This window comes from Epargyreus clarus, unplaced genomic scaffold (genome assembly GCF_041222505.1).
Source record: "Epargyreus clarus isolate Ecla_fem2 unplaced genomic scaffold, WU_Ecla_fem_2.2 ptg000029l, whole genome shotgun sequence".
NCBI classification, from domain to species: domain Eukaryota; kingdom Metazoa; phylum Arthropoda; class Insecta; order Lepidoptera; family Hesperiidae; genus Epargyreus; species Epargyreus clarus.
In genome coordinates this window covers 877,378-902,670 of record NW_027332235.1, presented here as the reverse complement: position 1 = coordinate 902,670, position 25,293 = coordinate 877,378, and the positions used below count along the sequence as shown (strand labels likewise).

General features: G+C 34.0%; 1 protein-coding gene across 3 annotated transcripts in view; it reads right to left on the bottom strand.

Moving 5' to 3' along the window:
• LOC140754394 (uncharacterized) overlaps positions 1–17,285 on the bottom strand; it is a 37,356-nt gene extending 20,071 nt beyond the window's left edge. For all 3 annotated transcript variants that reach the window (XM_073089399.1, XM_073089398.1, XM_073089400.1), the window contains exons 1-2: positions 15,631–17,285; positions 1,907–1,974 (exon numbers count right to left, since the gene is read on the bottom strand). In XM_073089399.1, the coding sequence (XP_072945500.1) occupies positions 1,907–1,974; positions 15,631–17,218 (1,656 nt within the window). In that variant the 5' untranslated portion in view covers positions 17,219–17,285. The remainder of the gene's footprint in view (positions 1–1,906; positions 1,975–15,630) is intronic.
• Between the last annotated feature and the right edge of the window lie 8,008 nt (positions 17,286–25,293).

Genomic DNA, 25,293 nt, shown 5'->3' with positions numbered 1-25,293 from the left:
GTTATATTGCAAAATTTGTATTTTTCGGTGCACGGAGGTTATTCGCGATAGCAGTATTACAAGTATCTACTTATTACCACACCGTTTTTATATGATTGAAATAACAGCAGAGTTTACAGTCCACGTGATTGAAAGTGGTCATTGCCATCAATTACCATCTGTGTCCCAATCTATATACGAGTATAGATATTCTCTGAGCGCTATGACATGGAGCTCTTCAAGAAGAGTGCAAAAAGAGCTCTCCTTCAAAGCCGGCGATGCCTCTGTTGTTGCAAATGTCCACAGGCGAAGGTGACTACATTCCACCAGATAACCCGTCTGCCTTATTGTTAGGTAAAGTTAATTAGATATATAAAAAAACGGGAATCTGAAGGTGGTTGCCCCATATTTAAAACAGCTTTAATATTATTAACATACAATTGTGTTATTTGATGGATTGAGATATATTATTTTTCAAATTTTATTGATATTATTGTAATCAAAATAGTTACCTACATATTTCGTAGACAATAAAAACAAAAGTGCGTTCCGCGCCATTTCTCACTTCCCGCCAATAAATACGTCAAGAATGACAGTGTCGATAATGTCAATTATTGACGTCACGACTTTTAGTTTTTTGTGAATGAGTAGGCTTAATATATATTGTTATGCGCCATTTATTCGCATTATAGTTTATTGCGACACGTTGTAATGTAATTTATTGCATTACGAAATGAAATAGATATCTGTCATACGAACAGCGCTGCCTAATTCGCAATTTTAGTATTTTGTTGTTTAAAGTTATGGTTCAATCCTAACCACGCATTTTTGATCTTTCAATGCATGGGTATGCGCCTGAATGAATTCATTGTAACCTTCTTTAGAGAATTTTTTGTGGTTAAGTACTCGTCTTCTTCATGTGCTTCTTCACTACTGAAGGTTGGCCGTTACTTTCTTGGACCTCTCTTTGTCCATGGCCAGGCGAAAGTGTTGTTTGACAGAGGTTATGCCTGTCCATTCCCTGAGGTTTCTCAGCCACGACTTTTACCGGTGTCCAGCGCGCCTCTTCCCTTCTACCTTACCCATCATGATAAGTTGTAGCAGATTATACCTATCGTGTCTAAGTTAATCGTGTTAAGTTCTCTAAAATAATGTTTTTAAAGGTGATCCTTGTGCAGAAAGGTGTGAGTGGATCAATACAGATTTTATCATAGTGAAACCAAAAAACCCTTCGCATACTGAGAGACAACCTGAGTTCAGTAGTTGGACAGAAATAAGTTGAGGATGATTATGAAAAAAATAATAGTTAATAATTGTCATGAGGTACAACCATAAATATTAAATGTTAAGAATTGGATATATTTCATTGTAGGTATACCCAAACCCAACTAGGTGTAACTATCAGTATCTTAGGTCCAATTCAGGATTAACCAAGCAGTCAATAACAAACTCGGAATGCAGACTACCAGGTCAATGATATTGACAAAAAGTACAGATTTACTGAATAGAGAGTCAAATGTAATAATAATAATCATATCATGGGAAAATTATGCAGACAGAATCAAAACATGACAATCAGACTGAAAAGAAAATATAAGTACATAAGAATGAAGATACGTATTATACATAAACTGACGTAAAATGTCCACCATAAAAGCACAACCTATAGTGTGCTAGCGATATAATATTTACCTAGGTACTATCGAGGCTCACTTATTTTGCGACCTAAGTTTTCAATGGTTCAGTTTATCAACAACGTTTTTAATGGATAATCCGGTCAAAAATGAAAATTATATTTACCTCGTCTTACATGCCACCCTATATTTATTTTGAAAAGAGGGCCAAATTGTCTCTACAATTTGGTTATTTCGTCTACCATACGCGTTAACGTTATAAGTAATATAATTGTTGAATGGAAATCACTTACCTCATATGCCTTCTTTCCATGTTCTTCATGTTCCTCCTCATGTTCCGAATGGTGCTGGCGACCACCGCCTGTATAAATAACATTAATTAATATTTTGTTTTCAAAAATGTACATACAGTTCTGTGGTTTCTTTCTCACCAAATCTATTCAAAAAGAAGACGTAGATTAGAAATAGGATCCTGTTCAATAAGAGATAGATGTCAGGATTTCTTCAACAGTTAAATCATCTATAAGGATAAGTAATGTTGAGTGTGGTCAGTTCTATATGGGTGGGTACTAGTAGTAGCGTGCTTCCGTGCGGAGGGCACATAAGGCTGTCGGCCCTGGGTACCACGCACTAAATTCTCTTGGAGACCTTGTGGGAGATTTGGTTGGCCTCTGACTCATACATTATACATTCGTCTAATTCACATTAGAGTATCGTGGTAGCGTATGGTCTCACCCAGGTGTGAGAACAGATCCGATTTGTGCTCAGTTCTTGTACATAAAAAGACAACCTATGACTACATGTTTACTAAAGACGACACACAAATTCATATTACAAATTCCTTGGAAATTCCTTATATCAAATATTCTCCATTTATGTGGATAAGGAATTTCTATGAAGAACAATTTCTTGAAATAGAACAAATGCAAATGAAGATGGAATGCAAATAAAGAAACACCGCGGACTGACTTTCTTTCGCACTCTATTTCATTTGCAGCTGCAGTTTGCATATTTATTCCTCGGAAGCCTTCTGAAGGAGTTGGTTATAACAGAATAAAATCAGTCCGGTATAATGGGATTGTTGCACCGCGAGCGAGTGACTAGCGAGCAGTTAAGAAAAAAGAACATTAATTTCAATTTCTTATTTTTCAAACCTATTCTTGTTCTTTATATTGTTTCATCTACATAATATATTCTCCCAAATCGCTGAACAATTATTTTTATAATAGGAGTAGCATACGAGCGTGAAGTCCACATAGTAAGTGGCTATTGCCGCCCATGGACATCCGTCATCAACCCAACCTGAAGTCCGCCACAGATGCACTGCTGCCCCTGAGCACTAAGGTGGAATCCCTCAGAAAAGTATGTCTCCCTTACCCTCACCCTTCAAACTAGAACACAATTATCATCTTAGGGACGTCAACAAACATGACGACTTTAAGATGACTCTTTCAGATGAATAAAATGACGATGAAAGGTCTCTTCATAAGGATTCAAAAAGATATCGTCTTCATAATAATACTAAGAAAAATAATTATAAGCACCTAATGATAATATTTATCGGATTAACATTAATTCATTAACATAAAGTAAAATAAAAGTGTTAGTCACTTATCGTTTATCTGCATCACTGAGACAAGCTGACACCATAATTTTAAATATTCAAACAGATTTGTATAAATTGGATTGGATTCTATACTTATAATAATTTGTATTAAAATTAGACTAGATATACTATGCAAAGTTTATTGCCACGCAAGAGTTTAACCTAATTCTTTTTAATGGTTTCAAATTTAATCACTCAATCACAATCTATATCTTTTTAGAATCGTGATAGAATGTCTGTTTTTATTTGGCAAAAATGCAACTAGGTTTAAAGTATTTTGACGTCATAGTTTATGTATACAAAATCTTATATATAAAATGCTCGTGTCACAATGTTAATTACCGTACTCCTCCGAAACGGCTTTACCGAGTTTCACCAAATTTTATATGCATATTCAGTAGGTCTGAGAATCGGCTACCATCAATTTGTCATACCCCTAAGTGATAAGGGTTGTTCACCCTTAACATTTTTTATTTATATGGCAACACAACTTTTGCCGGGTCAGCTAGTATTTTATAGATTTCATAGACAATGTAATTCCAGTTATTATTTTTTATTATTTAGATTTTATATAAGCATAATCGTTATCTTTCACAATTTAATTATTACTAAAATAAAAATCTGACTGCTTAGAAATAGATTATATTACCGCAAATAACACACCTCATGTGTTAAAATTCGTCAAGCCGTTTGGGCTGGAGGATATGCTAAAGATTGAGACATACATACAAACTTACGCTTAAATCATTACGCTCCGCACTTTACATTATCCGCATATTTATTATAATAAATTCAATGTAGTGACATTATCTGAAACTACTACAATTTTACTAGAACTTGTTATGGACAAATGGCTTTAAATGAGTTTATAACTTAGTTAAAAACGCATTGCCATCTTTTATTCATAATGCCCCCTAGAACTTTATTTATAAATTTTCTTGTTGCGTAACCGTTACGGATTCGGAACGTTTCACTTAAACTGCAGATAATCGTATTCTCTTAGAGGAAAGTGTAAAAATAGAAAGCATCATGTTCTAGAACTAAATTGACTTAGATCGAACAAGTTCTAGGTAAATTATCATTGTGTTAATATTGTTCGAAGCGCACAACTTCGATACATTCTTGAATTGTGTATTACATCGGTACGCGCAAATTGATCCCACGCTAAAATAATGAATTACATCGGCGTACGCAACTTGGCTCTATGTTAAATGTATGTGTACATTGGCGCACGAAAGTTCGTTACATCCTAAAATTATGTGTTACATCGGTGCGCGCAACTTAGTCCCATGCTAAACTAGAGCTTTATTGCAAACTAGTTTTTGCCCGCGGCTTCGCCCGCGATTTCCGGGATAAAAACTATCCTATATCTTTTCTCGGGTCTCAGACTATCTTTGTAGAAAATTTCATTACAATCGGTTCAGTGGTTTAGGCGTGAAGAAGAGACAACCAGACAGACAGACAGACGGACAGACAGACAGAGTTACTTTCGGATTTATAATATTAGTAAGGATAAGGATAAGGATAAGTAAGGAAGACTATACGATATATATAGATATGATATATGGCGTAATCACTTGCCATCAGGCGAATTACAATTTACATTTACATCTATTTCATGAAAAAAAAACTAAGAAACTAAACTCATACTTAAGAATATCCCCTTAGGGAGGTAACACACAAGTGCTAATATATAAACAAGCAACACTTTATTTCGACAACTACCGTCGACGCTGAAGACAGTGTCGCTCATTCATTAGCTCCAGTAGAACTATCAAGATAATAATAGTTAGATTCTACGCAATACCTATCCCACAGTACATATTTGGCCGTATTCAGATCAATACAACACTGACATCATAGCATATTGTTTTGAATAGCTGCTGTATGTAATTGAACGCAACGATGTCTGGTTATATGTCTCCTGGGCGTTGAACACTCCATTAGCTTATCGTCGACTTGAAATAGTGTTGTACCATACGAGCAGGTATATTAATACGGTATACTAAAATGAATTATTTTATATTTACAAGACAGAAATCTTTATGAAAATGAATTAGAAAATGAGCACACAGTACACCTGATGGTAATTAAAAACTACCCATAAAATAGGATTAAAGTTATCTATAAGTCAGAGTCAGTCTGAAGACTAAAATGAAATGATTTTACTCGTATGTCTCTCCTGTGCCATAATACTCTTCAACTGAAAACAGAGCGGCAATTTATACTGCGATTATACGGCATAGTTATGTCTCTCTTACCGCACTCTTATACTACCGCTGTTATAAGCCAGAAATTGGTGTGACAGTGGTGCTTCCTTAATCTAACCACAAAGGATTTTACCAACTTGCAAGAGTTCAGGCACAAATAAAAAAATCGGTGTTTAAAATACAATTTGAAAAACTGATATAGAGCACATGAAGTTTGCAGTGAAATAAATGTGAGTATTTCAAACTCATTTGTCGTTCATATGAAACAAATGCTTTAATGTGTAATCAGAGAAAAATTAAAACCTTTTAAAAATTGTAATGTAGTTGTAAAATTTCACAAACCTTTATGAACCTAGTGCTCATCTTTGTAAGAGATCATTATACCATCATGAAAATGTAAAAATAAAATGTGTTTTTAATGGATCTGCTACGTTTTTAGGGTCCGTAGGTAACTTCTGTCCGTGACTTTCGGCACAATCTTTCGACGTGTATCGATGTCAATTTGGAAGAACTAAGACTAAAATTCTTTTAAAGCCGTATCAAAGGGCGTGGGTCTCCCAAACTGGAAGAGATCTATAGCATACTCAGTACGTTATAACACACGTGTCCCAGAATAATTAAATTAAATTATTACAAATTTTGTAAGCCTGATGAATATACGTTTGAATGATTGAATATAAAATTCCTGGTAGAATCAGTTTAATTGGTTCTAAGAAAATCCGTTCCACTCAAAAATAGATTTATAACGTCTAAGTTAATATTCATATTTAGCTCGTAAAATGGCTAGAACAATATTAGAACTTTGAATCAGACTAACATTTCGGCTTTATTTGTATTTTTACCATATTTTCTCTCAACTCGAGAGAGTCTTAATTGTGATAATGGGCCCATAACAGTAATTATTACCGCAATTAAAGTGTCAAGTAAAGTAAATTAAATTGCTAACCACGTCGACCAGTCGTAGTAACGACTTGATTAGTCTGCTTCAGAATAATTTGAACAGAAAAAATGGTTTGGTCTACGAGCGTGTATGAAGACGCGAAAAGTTCTATGACAGCTATCAAGTAATGTTCAATTATATCTTACGAAGCGAAAGTACCCAAAAAGTCTAGTTAAATAACTTTCCATGTTTTCTTGGAGGCCCGGATTACAAATAAGTAATAGGCACTGATTGAGAGATATCTTGTGCTGCTTAAAAATAATTATTTCATTTCTAAGTGCTTTCCCTGTCGTGTGTGTGTGCACGTGCGTCTCTCGCATGCCGTATACACACATAAACTGTACCCTTACCATGAGTTTTTACGTTTTGACAAATATGACTGTTTTCGTATTTGTTTACGTATTTGCCCATACAAATTCCAATCAGCGCCCCTAGTGAATTGTGTTAGAACTAGGAAATCGTATGGGCCAATACGTAAACAAATACCAAAACAGTCATATTTGTCAAAACGTAAAAACTCATGGTAAGGGTCGCGACAAAACTACTGCAAGTTAATTCATGTGAGCGTGTGGGAAGCGTGTGCAGCTGTAAACACGCGTGACACAAACGCTCCCTAATAGTAAAGAAAAACATTGCTTAGACACCTGAATTCCTGATAGTTCTGTTAAGAGTGTTTGAAGTCTACCAATCTGTACTCGGTCAGATCAAGCTCATTCTGAGGGCCAAGTCCTTTGGGCCGAGCAGTAAGAAATAATGAGTTGAAGATCTTTATAATGATGAATATATCATACGAACAAGACTGATAATGTAGTTGAGCCGACCAAAATGAATGGCCGTATGACAGATTATTTTTTTATGCTTTAAACCCTCACGGCGCATCACTAACTCACATTAAACAAATTACTTCGCCTATGAATATTTCACCGCATAACTAGGAAAATATTTTGAAGCCATGCCAGTCACATAGAACAACGCTTGACCTGACGGAATGGTTCAATTATATATACTGAATGGTTCAAACCACATACGAAATTTAATGACCATAATATCCCCTGTGAATACCACGGCATGTAATGTATTAGCGAAAGATTTTGCACTAGCTCGAACTATTTATGTATTATTTTAGTCACAAAGTGACAGTGAAAACGAAGGCTAGTTTAACTTTGCCTCAATTGGTTTTTCTATGTTTTGTGTTTTAACTTCGCATCAGTTATTTTTGTGTGCTTTTGATTTATCTGTGTAAAAACGCGATAAGATAATTCGTTCGAAGATAAACTCGATGTGAATTTTATAGGAGAGACATTAGAAAAAGTTTAGCAAGCAACTAACTTCAAATAACTTCGTCTCTTTTGAATGTACCGGTAAGTGTCTTGCATATTTCCTTAACTATCTATCATATTAGGGAGCCTCCTTAAACTGCTTTTATAGGGTGCTTGCCAATTCTCGTACAGATTAAAGGTTATATAAACTTTCGGTCGATAAAAAAATCTGTATTTATGGGGGCTAAAAATATCACAATTTTTTATAATTTGTAAATTTGTTACATTATTATTTGGTCGACTTTTTTCGATATTGTCAAAAGTTTAAATTCTAAATCATAGTCTGTATTCCAATGTAATCCAAGACTAATAACTTCCATCTAATTCAACATGAAATTTTGGAAATTCGCTCTTGTTCTATAAAATATTGTGAATATAGGTAAATATAGTATAAAATAAGGCAAACTTCTCATAGAAATCTCATAGAATTCTCATTTGAAATGCTCTGTTGATGATTCAGATTGGCAATAAAACAATTTTTAATTTATAAAAGCTAAAAAAACTAAGAAACTTTCCGCGTCGTGCTCAATGGCGCCTAAACCCACCGTTTAATAATTTGGACATCTGTTATAGTATTGTCATAATAGAAAACTGTGGTAAAAGTTAAACAATTACGGTTCAAATCGATTTACACCGGTCGCTAACCGCAATTTAACTGTAGGTCATGGTAAACAGTTATGGGAAAATAGACCATAGATATAAAACATAAGGTTTACATTTACGCTCAGAATTGTAAGAAAGTTATTTTATAAGTTCTTTTGCGATTAATAGTTTTGTGGTTTACTTTTTAGACTTTAACTTATTTTTGTACATTTATGAGTGTGGAGGGTAATGTTTTTCGATCGTATTTATGTATACAACCTAAAACTTAAAGGGCTTGACCGGGCAAACCTGCGAGAACTTTTGTTATAAAAATCTCTCAGGAACGTTTTATTACGATATTTTCTTTCACCGTTATAGCAAGTGATCATTAATTCACAATATGCATTAAACAAATAACTAAAAAAGCAAAAGTGCGTGCCCGGGATTCAAACCTTGCACCCTCGATTAAGAATCCGAGTTACAACCACCATGCCATAACTACCTCCTGTCTCCTATCTCAGATAGCTTAATTAAAATACACCTAGAGCCAGACTACAAGCACTGCAATACATAACTTATGAAGTATGAATAAAGAATACTGCTCTAGTAAGACTAAGTAACCCTGTAACTTTATTTTTATCTGCGACAAATTTATTGCATCTACATCTTTGCCACAATGTCGAGATTACTCGTACTGCAAACCAGCCCACACTGGCCATTATGCCGCCTACTGGTTTTTCTGTAGCAATGTTAACATCAATTATGTTTATATGTTTATATGATTTATTGTAAGTTGCGAAGCACGTGTAGTGTCTATTATAGCGTTGAATACAGTATTCTTAAAGTAGTAGAACCCTTTGTGGTTCGAGTCCGGGGGCACCAACGCCATACCTATTTCTGTTTAATAATCATCATCATCAACAACCCATTACTGTCCCATTGCTGGGCACGGGTCTTCTCTCATAATGACAAGGATTAGGCCATAGTCCACCGCGCTGGCCAAGTGCGTATTGGTAGACTTCACATATCTTTGAGATTTTAAGCTATTGCATAGCTTTTATCGCGGGCTTTGAGCGCGGCGACCGAATCGAGAAATTCTGTAACGAAAATAAGTAACACCTTTCAACAACTCGGTTGCCTGGAGACTTGATATCCAACTATCAAGTCTCCAGGCAACCGAGTTGTTGACTGTCAATAGAAAAATATGGATATAATTGAATAAAGTATTATTTTACATTCCTTATTATTTTATTTGATATTGGCGACGAGATGTCGAATGAACTAAAAAACAATAAGGAAATACGAGCCACATTACGTGGGTTAATGAAACGAACCGAAAATTACATTTCGGGAATAGAAAAAATTGACATTGAAGAAATAAATATACGACTGAATTTTTACAAGAAAATTTGAACAAATTCTACGCGATTCAAGAAAAAATTGAATGGCTTACAGAAGAAGAAAATTTAGAAGAGGAAATAAAATACAGGTACGAATTTGAAGAAATATATACAAAGCTAAAATTTAAATTTTTGAATGTACAAAAAGAAAATAATCGGCTAATACCTGAATGTTCTTTTATATCAGCAAGAGCGGAAGTTTATTTGATAAACTGTTAACTGTCAAGGCACGCTTGAGACGTACACCTAATACAAAAGAGTTATCACCTTATCAGTTAATGTTCGGCAGAGAGGTAAGAACCTATATGCATGCCTTATTTAAGAAATCCGCCCCACTATCCAGATTACATTACAATGCACCGCCAACGCAGGAGTTCGGACAAGGTGATAAGGTACAAGTCCGCAGTTACACCAACCCAAGAGTTAAATGGGAGTTCGGAGTCGTCATCCGAAGATTAGGTAGACTCCATTATGAAGTCAGAACTGAAAATGGCATACTGGTGCGCCGTCACCTTGACCAAATGCTGCCGGCGCCCCTGGTGGTGTAAGTGAAAATAGCGGTGGAGGACTGTTGGATATCAAGTCTCCAGGCAACCGAGTTGTTGACTGTCAATAGAAAAATATGGATATAATTGAATAAAGTATTATTTTACATTCCTTATTATTTTATTTCATAACCTTAATTCGTCAACTTGAACACAGATGGCAGTAATACACATTTTTTTATAATCCGTGCAGAAATCTTAAAATTGCGTGAAGTATATTTTATATTCCCATTATAAAATTCAAAATTATATTACCATATTATCCAAATAATATGTTTTATCAACATAAGCTATGTTGAATTCTGGATTGATAAAATAACGTAAAAGAGTGTTTGTTATTTTTAAACGTACAATTACAACTGACAGACTTGACAGCACAAAATCAAAACGCCATTATGATTTATGGTACAAATAATTTGTGTACAAAGTGTTTTAAATATGAATAAACAAAGTCCATTTATTAATGAAAAATGCGATGTACCTGTAACATTCGGCCAAATGTCACAGGCACATCGCATTGATCCATTTATATTGCTGGTTGTTAATACTTTATGTCACTTATTAAATACTTTTCTATTTTATATTTTAGAATGTTCAGTCTTGCTTGGAGTTATGAAATGTCAGCTGATATTTGCAATGTCTTATATAATGGAGATATGATAAAATAGTGGATAAAGATGTATTAATGTAAATGTTGATGATTATGGAAGAATATATTGTATTTCTGGAATTCCTTCTGAGCGTTTTCATAGCATAAAAAATGCTATGCAATAGCTTTACCGCGGCAGTCTCCGAGTGCCACACGTATTTTTTTTTTTATAAATATCTCAGGTATGCAGGTTTCCTCACGATGTTTTCCTTCACCGTTTAGCAAGTGATAATTAATTTCTAAATGTTTAATAATAGTAATGTTCGCTTGAAGGGAGACATACTTATCCAAAGCGTTGCTAAGTAGTCAGGGTTAGCAATGCCTTGCCAACCTCAGATGGGAATCTAATCTTGTCGGAGGTTGATAAGAGATGCCCATGGCAATGGCCACTTACCAGGTATTTTTATAACATAACGACCATGCAATCCATACGATGATAAGTAGCAACTGCCGCTCATGGACATCAGTAATCAACCCCAGATAAGATTAGAGCTCTACCTGAAGTCAGCCACACACGCATTAGTTTGCCTGAAGACGTATTATGAATATGCTACAGTGAAGGTTGTGGCAAGGGAGATGTCTCCCTTGCCACAACCACTGTAGCACTTAATATTTTCGTTTATAAGGCAGATAGCGTTGGTATTATTATGATAACGAACGAACGAACCATGAAGATTTCTACCAGGTAGCAACAATGTCCAAACGCAAGAAGACAAACAAACCGTCAACATTGAAATTAAATCAACCTTCGCACTCTCTTAATTCAGGATTGCAACACTGATTTCTGTAGGCCCGTGAGAGTTCAGTGTTGCAAGGTTGTGCAATATACCCAACTTTTAGGCACGTTTTAATCTGATTTGTGCAAGTGATATAAACTGCATTATTGTAAACAAGAAACTGTCAATTTGCCCAATCCAATTATACGACTAATGAAATTTATTTTTTGTCTGCCTGTTTTCTATCTGTGCCTTTAGTCACATCGTGGTTTCAACCCTTTTTGTATGGTATTAAGCATGGGTTTTTTAATACAATTAGATGACACCAGTAGGGGAAAAATGTGTGTTATGAAGATGATTTCAACTTGTCGGTCTTGTCTTGAATATTTTTTTTTTTATTTTCATTTTGAGGAAACCATCAAATCCCTCTAATGCATTTTCAATATACTATATAATAATATTATACTAGGAGATCTCTAAGTTGTGGTTGCCATGAACATAAAAGATGAGGAAAAACCTAAGCTGTAATGGAAATCTTAATAAAACTAATCTAAAATTCTCTAAATTTTGACGTTTAAAATGTAAAAAAAACTTGTAAAATGATAATTTTAAATTGTAAAAACAATTGAGTTTACCTTCGTTTAATTAGAAAATACAACACAACAACGTACAAACAACTTTATACTCAATTTATTTAATTTAATTTTGTTAATTAAATAGCAATAATACCACTTACATATGCGTTAAAAAAAAACAGTCACGAAAAGTAGTACTTGTAGATACATATGTAATTAAAACATATCTATAAAAATATTTAGAGAATCAAGTAGTGATGTAGGAGGGAAAAACTTCTTAACTTTATCTGTAGTGACAAAAAATGACAAACTTGATTTAGACAGATTTTTTGCATGAATATAAAAAAAATGGTCCCAAAAAATAACAAACACTACAATTTACGCCCAAAATATCTGGAATTTCCTTCAATTTGAAAATGTACACAAATTCGAAGAAGCTTGTCTATTAAACGAAATTTCATTTCAATCAGCCCTCTTATAAAATGAATTCATTGCATTACCATTTAATCTTCTGAGATGGATTACCATTTGATCTTCTGATTGATGGATAATTGGTCTCATTTTCAGAGTAACGAGATTTATTAAATACGCCCCAAAATAAATCACTGGCGTTTTTTCTTTTGTGCTTCTTAACTGAATCACACCTTTTTACCAGTTTCAATAATATAAAACTAACAGCTGAATTATAAAACAAAATTGACCAAGTGCAAGTCGGACCCGCACCCGGACGATTCCGTACCACCAAAATTCTATTTTTTTTTTAATTTATTTACTAGTATTTGTTGTAGTATAGCAGCCAGAATTTAGTATTTTTATACATTATCTGTAAAAATGTCAAGGGTCTATCTATTACGGTTCCAGAGATAGAGCCTTGTGGCAGACGAACAGACAGACAGACAGCGGAGTCTTAGTAATAGGGATCCGTTTTTACCCTTTGGTACGGAAATCTTAAAATATATTATATTTGTGATGTTCACAGTATAGCCTTGGTCTCATATCATGTGATCCTAAGGGTTTATGCTTATACTTATAATGTAATGTATCTATAAAGTATGTAATACTAAAAATACATATATTTTACAATGTGCTCTTAAAGCACTTTCATTTGATACCCAACACAGCATTTCGGCACATACTTAGGGTATAATGTACAGGGTGTATATTTAATTTAACGTGACGTTACGTAATATATAATCAGCGTAACATCAAAAGGCTTTCAATGACACTTCATTTGTCAAATTATTATATGTAATTTAAAAGTTGTGTGGGAACAGATGAACATATCGGTCAAAATCATTCATAACCCTCCCTTTTGTTTCGCCATAAGTTTGAGAGATCTATTATCATATTGTTAATTAATATGTATATTGGTGGTCATTATAAGCAAAGGGCATTGCCTTTTAACCGTAAAGGCTATATAAATATTATTTGAATCGTATTCCATAAGAAATTATTTTTTTGTCACAACCCGCGTCTATCACTGTCGATGTCTGTATACTTAAAACCATTTCTTATTGAAATATTGTCTACATCTTTCACACTAACTGAATTTTTTTCGAATAAATAACTCACACACAGTCCAGACCGCTAAAAGTCACTTTCAAATGCGAAATGGAGATAAAGTCCCGATGCAATAAAGCTCGCGAGAGGCACTCCACAAGGGTCGATATTTGGTCCAATACTCTTGCACTTTTTAATCTGCATACTCGCTGGGGAATATTAACAGTTCAGTCCTGAATTTTTTATTCGTAATAGTATCCAATGGTGGTAATAAATTGGAAATGGAGACATATTATAGTGAAATAATCATCCAATAATATACTCGTACATAGATACGGTACAATGAATTGATTAGTATTTTAGTATTTGATGTAGGTGGATATTGATGAATTTTATTTAAAAAAGCAATTATTAGGAACTGGCCTAGTCGTCGAAACCCAACCTCTAATTATTCAAAGTTATGTGCGTATTAGAAATCAATTATTGCTTGCTAAGTATAGCGACGAAGGAAAACATTACGAGAAAATCCAAGAGCATTACATTTTACATTTTCGTTCATCATTTTAGTAATTTGTTTATTTATTTACAATACACATATATTATAACTTTACATCTGAGATTAAAATACAGCTCTTTACACAAGTGAAGTCGAAATTTATAGTACTACCAAGTGATTTATAAAATACAAATCGAGTTACAAATTTTTCATATAGAACAGAAAACCTTCCAAAAAGTAAAGTAAAAACACGGAAGGTCCCATATTTTCAGAAATGGAAGCTGTAATTTCGGGAGTGTGTTTTAAGCAAATTGAAAAGGAATAGTTTCGGAAATATTACGGCTAGAATTGTAACTGTGTGCCGCGAAATAAAAAATGTGGAGACCTCAAAACTCGCTGTTGACAAAGAAATATAGTTTCGTAATAGTTCTCAGTTATCTACTATTATAATGTGTTATACTGGAAACGGAATATGAGCTAGCTAAGGTCGGCCACAGATGCACCGCTACCCCTGGACACAACACAGCAGCACCCTTCAAACCTGAACACAGTAGCGCTGAGCACTGCTATTACTACGCAGAAAAAAATGTGGGCCATGGGGCCTCAAGAATTAACCATAAAGGGTTCTATCACTTTCAATGGGCCCTGGGGCCTCAAGAATCTAAATATATATAACTCAAAGGTGACTGACTGACATAGTGATCTATCAACGCACAGCCCAAACCACTGGACGGATCGGGCTAAAATTTGGCATGCAGATAGATGTTATGACGTGGGCATCCGCTAAGAAAGGATTTTGAGCAATTCTTCCCCCAAGGGGATAAAATAGGGGATGAACATATTACTTCGTAACGCGAGCGAAGCCGCGGGCAAAAGCTCGTTAACCATATAGGCTTCTATACCTTCAATTTAATGTGTAATAATAAGTATGCTAGTCTCAGTCGAGTTCTGCCGTTTGGTGTGGAAACGATGGGGCCGTGGGGTTCTGACGCTCGATCTTTTTTTAAACACCTGTCAAGGCGTCTGATCGAGTGCACCAATGACCAGAGGGCTGGCGCTTACCTCGGGCAAAGAATTAGCTTAGCTATTCAACGAGGTAATGTCGCCAGCGTTTTGGGGACTCTACCAAGGGACAGCAATTTGGATGAAGCTTATTATATTTAATTTATTTTTCATACATAACTATTTTAAATCCTGTTTTATTAATAATTTTTGTATTTCTATTAGGTTAATATTGTAATAAAATATTTGATGTCATATTGGTAAAAAAAATATTTTTCATAACTTGTAATATCGATTACGAGTAAAACTATTCGTAGTATTTTTTTTAACTTGAAACGCTTAAGTATACATTAGTAGTTTTTGTTTCAAAAAACCGTATTAGGTTTAACAAATTTAGTTTACGATTAATCGAGATAAATCTGAAATTGAAATTTAAATAAGATTTTTACCAGAATTACAACAATGTTTTCCACTAACCTCTTTCAAAATCGAAGTCCTCATTCTTCTTTTCTTCCTTCTTGTCGGTGGAAGCATGTTGAGAATCGGTTGCAGACTTCGCGTCAGATGCAGATGGAGCGGCATCAGGTCCTGAGGGCGCCGTATTGGAAGCCGAGGAGGTGATGTCCACCCCAGAAGGTGCTATAACAGTTGCAATTGTTCCGACCAAAGTAGAATGGGTTTTCTGATCCTCAGCCGCGCTTTCTGCTACGAAAGAATCTGTAGGTTCCGTGGTAGATTTGGTCTTATTCTTCTTCTTCTTTTTAGGATAGAATAGAGTTGGTTCGCCGTCTTTACTATCGTTGTCTTCTGGTACTAACGATATGCGAACATTTTCTTCATCCTCGGGTTCTGTAGCTGAATAACGGGACGAAAACTTCTCTGATTTTGGTGTTTTTGGTTCGCTTGTTGTTACTTCGTCACTATCATCTTCATAAGCTACGTATAACTGCGGATTTTTGAAAACGGATAACTTTCCGGTTATTCCTTTGCTTTTCTTCTTTGTGGTGGGTTTTTGAGTAGTTGTCGTGGATTTTTCAGATATTATTTTATATTTATCCTCCACAGAGGAAATATCTTCATCGTACTCATCATATTCTGATGATTTCTTCCACTTTGAAGGTCTTTCATTGTAAATGTCTTGAAATTCTTTGGAATTTCTTCCTTTTTCTCTTTCATGCTCTTCTTCTTCTTTGACCCGTTCATTAATCGCTCTTTGTTCTTCGGCGTGTCGTTCTTTGAGTTCATCAACACTACTAAGTATCTTAGCTTTTTTCTCTTCATTTTCTTTCTGCTCCTGTTCTTCTTGTTGCGATTTCTGTTTATGTGGTTCTTCATCTTCCTCATCTGTCTCTTCTTCACTATCATTATTTTCTTTTGGTTTTGACTCTTCTTTACTTTTATGTGATTTACTATCGTCTTCGTCATCTTCTTCAACAGATTCATTTTCCTGCTTTTCTTCTTTTACATTTTCATTTGTCTTTATTTTATCGCTATCTTCTGTTTGTTCTTTCTCTTCTTCAACCTTTTGCTTTTCTTCTTGTATTTCTGGTTCCTTTTCTTTCACCTCGATTTCGGGTGGACTCACATTCTCTGTTTCGTTTTTACCCTGTATTAAATCAATTATGGGGTTCGTCTCGGGTTTTGTAATGATGTTGACAATACCTTCAATATCCGATGTGTCGACGCTAGTAATATTGACCACCTTATCTGGATCAACTTGTTTTGCATTTCTGTTAAGATCAGACCAGTCTTTTTTCTCATAATAATCCTCATTATCGCTGTCACCTTGTCCTTTGTCGAAATAATCATCACCGGGCTCAGCGACCGCTCGCATCACGAAGTTAACAGGCAGAGCTAGTCTTTTTTTCGGTTTAGCTTTGGGTACCGGTTTGAACTCTCCTAATTCATCACCATGTTTATTTTTGAACGGCACCCAATCCGGATAGAAGTTTCCTGTGGCATCCTTGTCTGCATCCTTTGTCACTTTTTTGGCACGAACCGTTGCTATACTCAGGGAGTCGCAGTAACACACGAATAATAGTACGAATACTGTTAACGGTGTCATGTTAGCGAATGTTCATAATATATGTGGAATGTGAGACAGGCGACAGGCAACTAGTACGGCCGCGCGAGACGAACTGTTTGCATTGCTTTAAGTAGTTTTATTTATACTGTTTGTAAAACGATTCTCTACGGTCAATGGACGACGAAAGAATTGAGGGGACCTGCCATGTAACTTTAGTTGTAAAGAAACGGTACTTATTTTTATCAAAAGTAAAATATTAGAAATAAAATTATATACTATATCACTAATACGACGTACCGTCTGGTGGGGTATATATTATTTTTGTATGTGAGTATCGGAGAGTGGTTAAAATATATTCCATAATACATTTTGATAGCAGAATGTTGTGAGTAGTTTTATGTTAGCTTTATAGCGTGATTGTTGTTCATTTAATAGAGAACGGAAGCCATTTATAACTATTACGACATTTTGGGGGCCTATAGTTAGTTTTATTTTGAAAGAATAGGTAAAGGAAATGAAGTTAGTACTATCGGTAATTTAATTGAATTAATAACGTAGTAATACACTACGTACTCGTGTATGATTAGCATTACTTACTTTTAAATGTATGTCTAAAAATGAGTATAAGCCACAATGTTTTGTTGTTAATTATTAAAATTAATTATTTGTTAAAAAATCATTTACATTTTTGAAATTAAAAATTTACTATTTATAAAACCTTTCCGTAATGGACTTATTTAATTGTATTATCCACTTATATTTAATTCCAAAAAAAGCTTTAAATTCGTAAAAAAAATTGCTTAAATTAAAATTTACATTTCAGGGATAGTCTAGGTATATTACTATACATAATAATCTAGATAGATAATAATATTTATCAGGTTCATATCCATATAACGATCTACACCGCTAATCGCGTAGACACCGTGAACTTGTCGATTTTCAGTGCAATTAAAAACAGTACAGCGTCTAAAACGCGGCGTTTGGAACGTCCAATAACAATAAACCATTATTGAATGTATAATAACCCTGCAGTTGCCTTAAATTGTATTTGAATAAATTTTAAATGAACTAATTCTCAAGCCTATATTTAAAATAAAATATGTAAAAAAACCATTTGAAATAGTCATTCTTAAAAATATTAATTAAGTAAAATTTTATAAATTATAATGCTATAAGCGGGATTACATAAAATACCTACTTTTTTTTGATGATAAAAACGTGTTTTAATTTTTATTTGTTGTTAATACGTTCGATTGATCCGATTTTAGCGAACCTGAAAATCCATTCATCCATTTAATGGCATCAAAATGGAATGCTTAATAATTTTAAGGAAGAAAAATATAAGTAATACATTTTACACGTTATGAAAGATGTCCATTGTTGGACGCACATCAAACCTATACCCTCAGTATACATTTAATTATGAGCGTTTCACCCGCCCGTCTGCACGACCCCAGAGCTGGAATCTGTCGTAAGTCTAGCATGTGGCAGTTGGAAATCGAACGTCATCTTACAGTGGAAAAATAACAGCTTGTAATAAAAAGACAAGTAACTCAAGGTCGGATGGATCAATGGCGCAAGCTGTTCCGATCGAGACGGATCCGTTACGAAAATACCCATCGTACGGAATCTGTGGACTGTTTGAGGATAAACGGGTTGAAAGGAACCCTTGGTTCGACTTATAAGGGGCTGGAAGATAAGACCGTTTATGGTTCGACTTCAGAAGCACTACCGCCACACCTATTTCTGCCTAATAACTTTATTGTTGTCCTCTGGTTTGAAGGTACGAGGTGGCTTAAGAACTTAGGGCGACTACTCGATTTAGTCCTCAGGGATAGCAACGCACCTATGATTGGACTCAGGTAAGACTTTGATGACTGAAAGGAGACAAGCGCGCGTCATTTTTATTGTAAGGTTTTACTTAACTTGCTTTATTAATTCGTACGTACTTGTATGTGAAGGTCAAATTTTGCAATAGGATTTTAAACAGTTAACCTCAACCGATTGAGCTGAAAATTTGCAAACGCATTTGGTTTGCATGGCAGTATACGGTTATCTTAGTGTCATCATCCTAAATCCAATATGGCGGACGCCCCAAGATGGGGGACAATTTTTTTTGCAACACCATGATATGAGCACGAAATTAAAGGGTTTTCGATGAAAAACGTTTTAAACTAAATATTCCTATATAATTGTTTTTTTTAAGTTTTTATACATATTTTTTTGCGATTGTATCTCTGAAAAAGTCGATGTAGTTAACCACCCTTTTCAGGGTTAAACTAGTTACTCGTAACTTTAATAACCACTCAGCATATCCATTCATGTAATCACATTTAACTATGCAAAGTTAAACAATACTGTAGTTATTTATTATTCAACAGTTCAACCATTCTAGTTATTGTAATTTTCAATTCATTGGAATTTGAAAGTTTATCATTTCAAAAGCGTTCGTAGGTGTGGCGTTCTCCATCTTGAATTTTAAGATAAGGGTAATTATAAACGGTGCGTTTTTTTTAAATATTTATTAATGTACTTGAGTAGAGTTACTTAAATGTAGTTAGGTATTATAAAATTAAATTGCCGTCTCATTGGACAAACCTTATTCTTAGAATGACAAAATTTAAATCCAGTTCACAAGTGAAAAAACATGTTTAAATTGTGTTGCAGTAAATTAATACATTGGAAGTGTCCTTAAAATTAATGTTCATTTCATGATGCCAGTAGTGTAATTTTCTAAATTGCTGTTTGTTCTATTTGTTTGAGGAATTAATTACATTCAAATAGTAATACTAAACTAATTCCTACTATACAGAAGTTTTCGAAAAAGTTAACCACTACTAATATTACTACATGTTTACTCATAAGATACCTACTTACTTTATGGAGAGTATAGAAATATGGGTCGGGATATAAATAGAGCTGACTTACTTCGTTTCTAAAAATAGCCAACATCATAAAGTCTACGTGTCTGGTGAATACACGAAGAGATATTGTTGATCCCACAATTTACTGTATCACAGTAAGCCATGTTAGAGCCCAACACGTTTTTGGTATAAAATTTTTAATGAAAATATAAAAGTGTGCCAAAAATGGCTGCGCCTATATTTTTAGCTATCATAAGAAAGCAAATCTTAAAACAAAGTAATTTTGAAACGGTTTTTATGTAACAAACGCTATGTTAATATAAAAGAAAATCGGACATTTAAAAAAAGTTACTTACCAAATACTTGATGTATTTGATATGTAGTCTTCAACGGTAACTTTTGACTAATCATGTAAGTAACTAAAAATAATTTAGTTATGACTTAACTGTAAGTGGCTCGTTTTAAAGATAAACTTATTGGATTTAAGGATATCTTAAATGTAGCCAGACATTTCAACACTTTAAAATTATTAATATGCCGAATGTAGGAGCAGTGTTTGATTACGGAGCAAATGGTGAGCAGTAAAATTTCGAAAAAATAAACACGTTTCGAACATACTCTTACCTATATTAAAATTTCGAAGCTGATCAATTTTATGTTTTCGTATATGATGTTTGTACCTTAACAATGCCAAACCCACATATTTTATTGATTTCGTACAAAGGGACTAAGGATTATGGCAGGAACAATGGCATCTTTCTGAAAAGAATATCTAACGTATGCGCTATCTATGACAAAATTCCTCATTTCATATCAGTACCCTTACCAGGAGATTTTACGTTTTGACAAATATGACTGTTTTGGTATTTGTTTACGTATTTGCCCATATATTTACCAATCAGCGCCCCTAGCGGATTGTGCCAGAACTTGGAATATGGGCCAATACGTAAACAAATACCAAAACAGTCATATTTGTCAAAACGTAAAAACTTCTGGTAAGGGTACAGGTGGGTTTCATGTTCGTTTGTTTTGAATATACAATTTAAAATTGTTTACAAAATGAAAAAAAAAATCATTTTTATTTTAAATCACACAAAAGTGTCTCTTTACGCGCATACACGCAATTTTGTACTCCGCTTCATGTGTAAAGAGCCTTATGTTGTAATTCACACACGTATAACCGAAACTTTGAACTAACTTATGAATGGGGTTTAACTAAGTTTACGCTAACTTATTGATTTAACTTCTTTGTCTGCCCACGGCAACTTATGTAACGATCCGATTTGAATACAATTTGAGTAAGGAAACCGCGTACAATTCGAAATTTGCTTCGGATATTCAAAAGGTCATATGGTTAGAAGGTGTGAAGTTACATAATTGTTAATAAGGCCGCTTTTCGGGTCGCGCGTGTTTAAGTCCGCACGCGCGTTGCATCCACATGCGTGTCATTTGCATCCTACACGTTTCATTCGCACGCACACACGCATCACGAAAACACTGAAGAGTGTTATTATAAGGGAGGTGACACACGCGAGCGACGTAAACACGTGTGATAGATAGAGCGCTCTAAATAACAATTTCTATAAGTAGAATTCTAGGTTTCTTCTATTGTAGGAGACGTGAACGAATATATACAAAAACATAATCTAGACCCAGAAACTTAAAATAAAATAAAATAAGGAACTGCGAAATAATTTACATACTGATTACGCACATATGCTGTAAATGTTGTAAATAAGGGTAACGCAAAGATAAGTTATTAAGTATGTGATATCACGTTAAATATCATATATGCAACATTATCAAAAGCTTCTATAATAGGTACTCAAAATCACATAAATTAGCAAGTTCGTCGTTCGGCGTCGTTTTGCCTGATTTTTGGTCTAATTCAGACAAAAAGGTGCTCAGTGAACTATAGTGAACTCTTCACAGTGAAATATGGACACAATTATTTTGCTATAATTATTTCTTTAGCACGTCCGCGACGTATTTTTCAATTTACGAAGCATTAAAACCTAAAAGCAGTATTGCGTACCTATTACAAGTATAGGTCAACGAAATCTAGACACAAACTTAGCACTAAAGAACTAGACAGGTACCGGTACTAGATTTCCTAACCGTTTATAATTGCTCTACTTATACATATAAAAAATCTGTGAGTAAGTGTTTGTAAATAGAAAATGTTGCAAAAATTAAGTGTGTAATGACATTAATATACTTGTCGTTTTTTATTTTTTCTCCGATTTTGTTTATTTATGTTTTTACTGAAAGACTGATGAACCTTGTTTCATGTTAATTAAAATGTAATTGAAAGTCTCAGCTACTACTATTATACTGCGTATTTCTCGCTCATACATTATGAACAAAGAGTGAGAGGTAAATAGAAATGTTTTCATTTTAGATTACAAACTTTATTGAAACAATTTATTGTCATGTTCTTATGTTTCCTCAGTTCATCAATTATTCCATAAAACAAAGAATTAATCCAAGAAAAGTCCAAACACGAGCATAACCACGAGCTAAGTTCGTCGAAAATACTAATTATTTATAACAATTGATAATTGTAAATACAGATTGCGTTCGGTTAACAAATAAAAGTAATTGCAACGGAAGATCTGCAAATATAACCATTACCTCACTCCGTGAAAAATTACTAACTACATTACAAAAGATGCATGCAATGCCTGAAAGAGTTCTCGATTGTGATGAAAAAGAAAAAATCTAGTTTTTTTACTAAAATTTCAGAATTATATTCATACTATCTAGAAGTAACACGTAGACATTCTAATTGCACCAAAAAGTATTGTACAAGATGGTTGTCTTATAAAAAAAACAAAATGGCGTTTTCGTAAGTGGCATCTATCGACGAGTCTTTTGCTAGAAATAACAGATGGCGTTAAGTATTCAAGTTCTTAATTTGTTGTTAGTAGCGGTCACAATTATCCGAATATTGTTCCTAAATACGGTAGACGTATTATTAACAAATGAATTAGAATGTATGCAGAATGTATAATTCGGATTATAAATAATTTTTGTATGAAAGTAATTTATAAAAAAGTTTGGAAAATCCAAAAGTGCACGACTCATAATGCTCATTTAATTATGAAATATAAAAAAAAAAAGTTAAGTCGTTCAAAATTAATTGCCGAAAAAACAGCTGTAGTAGGAAGAAGGTACTGCACAAGCGCCCCTGGTGGAATAAATGTACATAATATCTATAGATATACAGTCTTGTAGTTTTCGTTTTTTATTAATTGCAATTAAACGACACAACCTACAATCGTCGATTAGAATTAAAAAAAAAAATTAACTCAAATGATGGATTTTTTCACAAGTTACAGGTTTCATACATGACGGACAGGAAAATTTTTTGACCTATTTTGGTGTTTTTTTCCAATTATATTGCAGTAAATAAATTTTTAAAAAGTATGGAATTAATCTCCATTAAATTATCTCGACAATAGTATGCAAAATATCTTGATTCCGTGAACTATCAAGGCTATAATAATAAAAATAGCCGCCAAAATGAAGAGAAAACAATTTTTCGATCGTAAAGCACTCTCTGATGCTTCGCATCATGAGTCGTGCAATACAAGTGGACGTATGCATTGTCATGATCTTTAACAAGGGGAACATATTAGTATGTTATGCTGTTATATTTTTTCTTTGTGAAAATAAAGTGAAAAACACGTGTTCATCTAATGGCAACAGGCCGTAAGATAGGATTAGGACCTGAGGTCGTTCCCAAATGCATAATTACCCTCGAGTACTCCATAGGAACGTCTTATGTAAGGTGTCTTTTCCATAGCCTCAAACCCTTTTCTTCTTCACATTACTTTTAAATGGCAGAAATACGAGTAGATGTGTGGTAGTACTTTCAGATTCAAAATGTATTCTACAACCTTTGAAAGCATTATTCGGAAATCGTTTAAAGGAAATATTTACTTACTTTACAAACGTTTGAGCATCCGTTTCCTTTTACAACTTAAAAGAATAATGGAATTGTCAGTAACAATTTTATTATGATTGATTGCGCAAAGCTCTCAGGTTTTATTGGTAACAATTAAATAAGTAATGTAATTTGAAATATAATGCACTGTTATGAAATAGCATGATCTAGTATTTTACTAGCACTTTGAACTGTGATAGGGTTGGCACTAGGTTTTGTTTAATTTTAGATATTTTTATAATACTAACATTTTAAAAAGTTATTTTGTTTGAAGATGGTAGAGGTAGAGCCCACTTGGTTTAACGCTAAAGGTTCTGTTTCTGTCTTAACAGCTATGTTAAGTACTTTTATTTTCTGGTATTAAAAGTGGGGTATAAAATATTTTCATAAGGATCTTAATCTTCAAGGGTAGCAATGGATCTGTGGCCGAACTCTCACAGGATGGAAGATGATAGATCCTCATGTGTGGCAGTGTCCATTTACTATTAAGAGGACTGCATAAGTGCAAACTCGTTTTACAAAAAGTCTAATTAAAAAACCTTTTATTGTAGGTTTTTTTTGCGGTGCCGGATAATTCAGATAATCAGCTATCACTCGTTATTAAAGAACAATCTGTACCATTTTTACTTACAAAAATCGAAATTTACCGATTTCTAGAAGGAAGGAAGTACCAAATATCGATCTTAGAACAAACATTGCATAGATTAATTATTAATAATCTTGTCAATATCGACAAAATCTTTGCTTTTGCGAAAACGTTACGGATAGTTGCCGATAGAGGTCAGGAAGATCGTTTAATCGTGCGAAGGTCTCCGGTACTGTTTAACCACTTTTACCTAGAGATAAGGGACACTCATTTTTTTTAAATATTAATGTAGCAAAATAGCATACTGTCCATCTGAGTGTGAGTGGTCATTACCGCCCATGATTCTTTTTAAGATGGTGTGACAGTGATACCTCTGGAGTTGAGGTTTTAGCCGATTTAAACTGTTTAGTATTATTTTAAATCAGCTCTATATATCAGGGATTATACCTGAAACCGATAAAATGAAATGACATGAAATATATGAAATGAAATATATTTATTTTGTATAGGTTTACGTCGGCACTTATAAAATTGTCAGTTACAATATTTTTTTTCTTAAGCTACTACTGGATCGGAACGCGACCTCAACTGAGAAGATTACAAATCAAATCTAATGAAATAAATTTTTTATTCAAAATAGGTTCTTTACAGAGCACTTTTTGAATGTCAATACAACTACCAACACTTTACATTTTGTTATGGAGAAGAAACG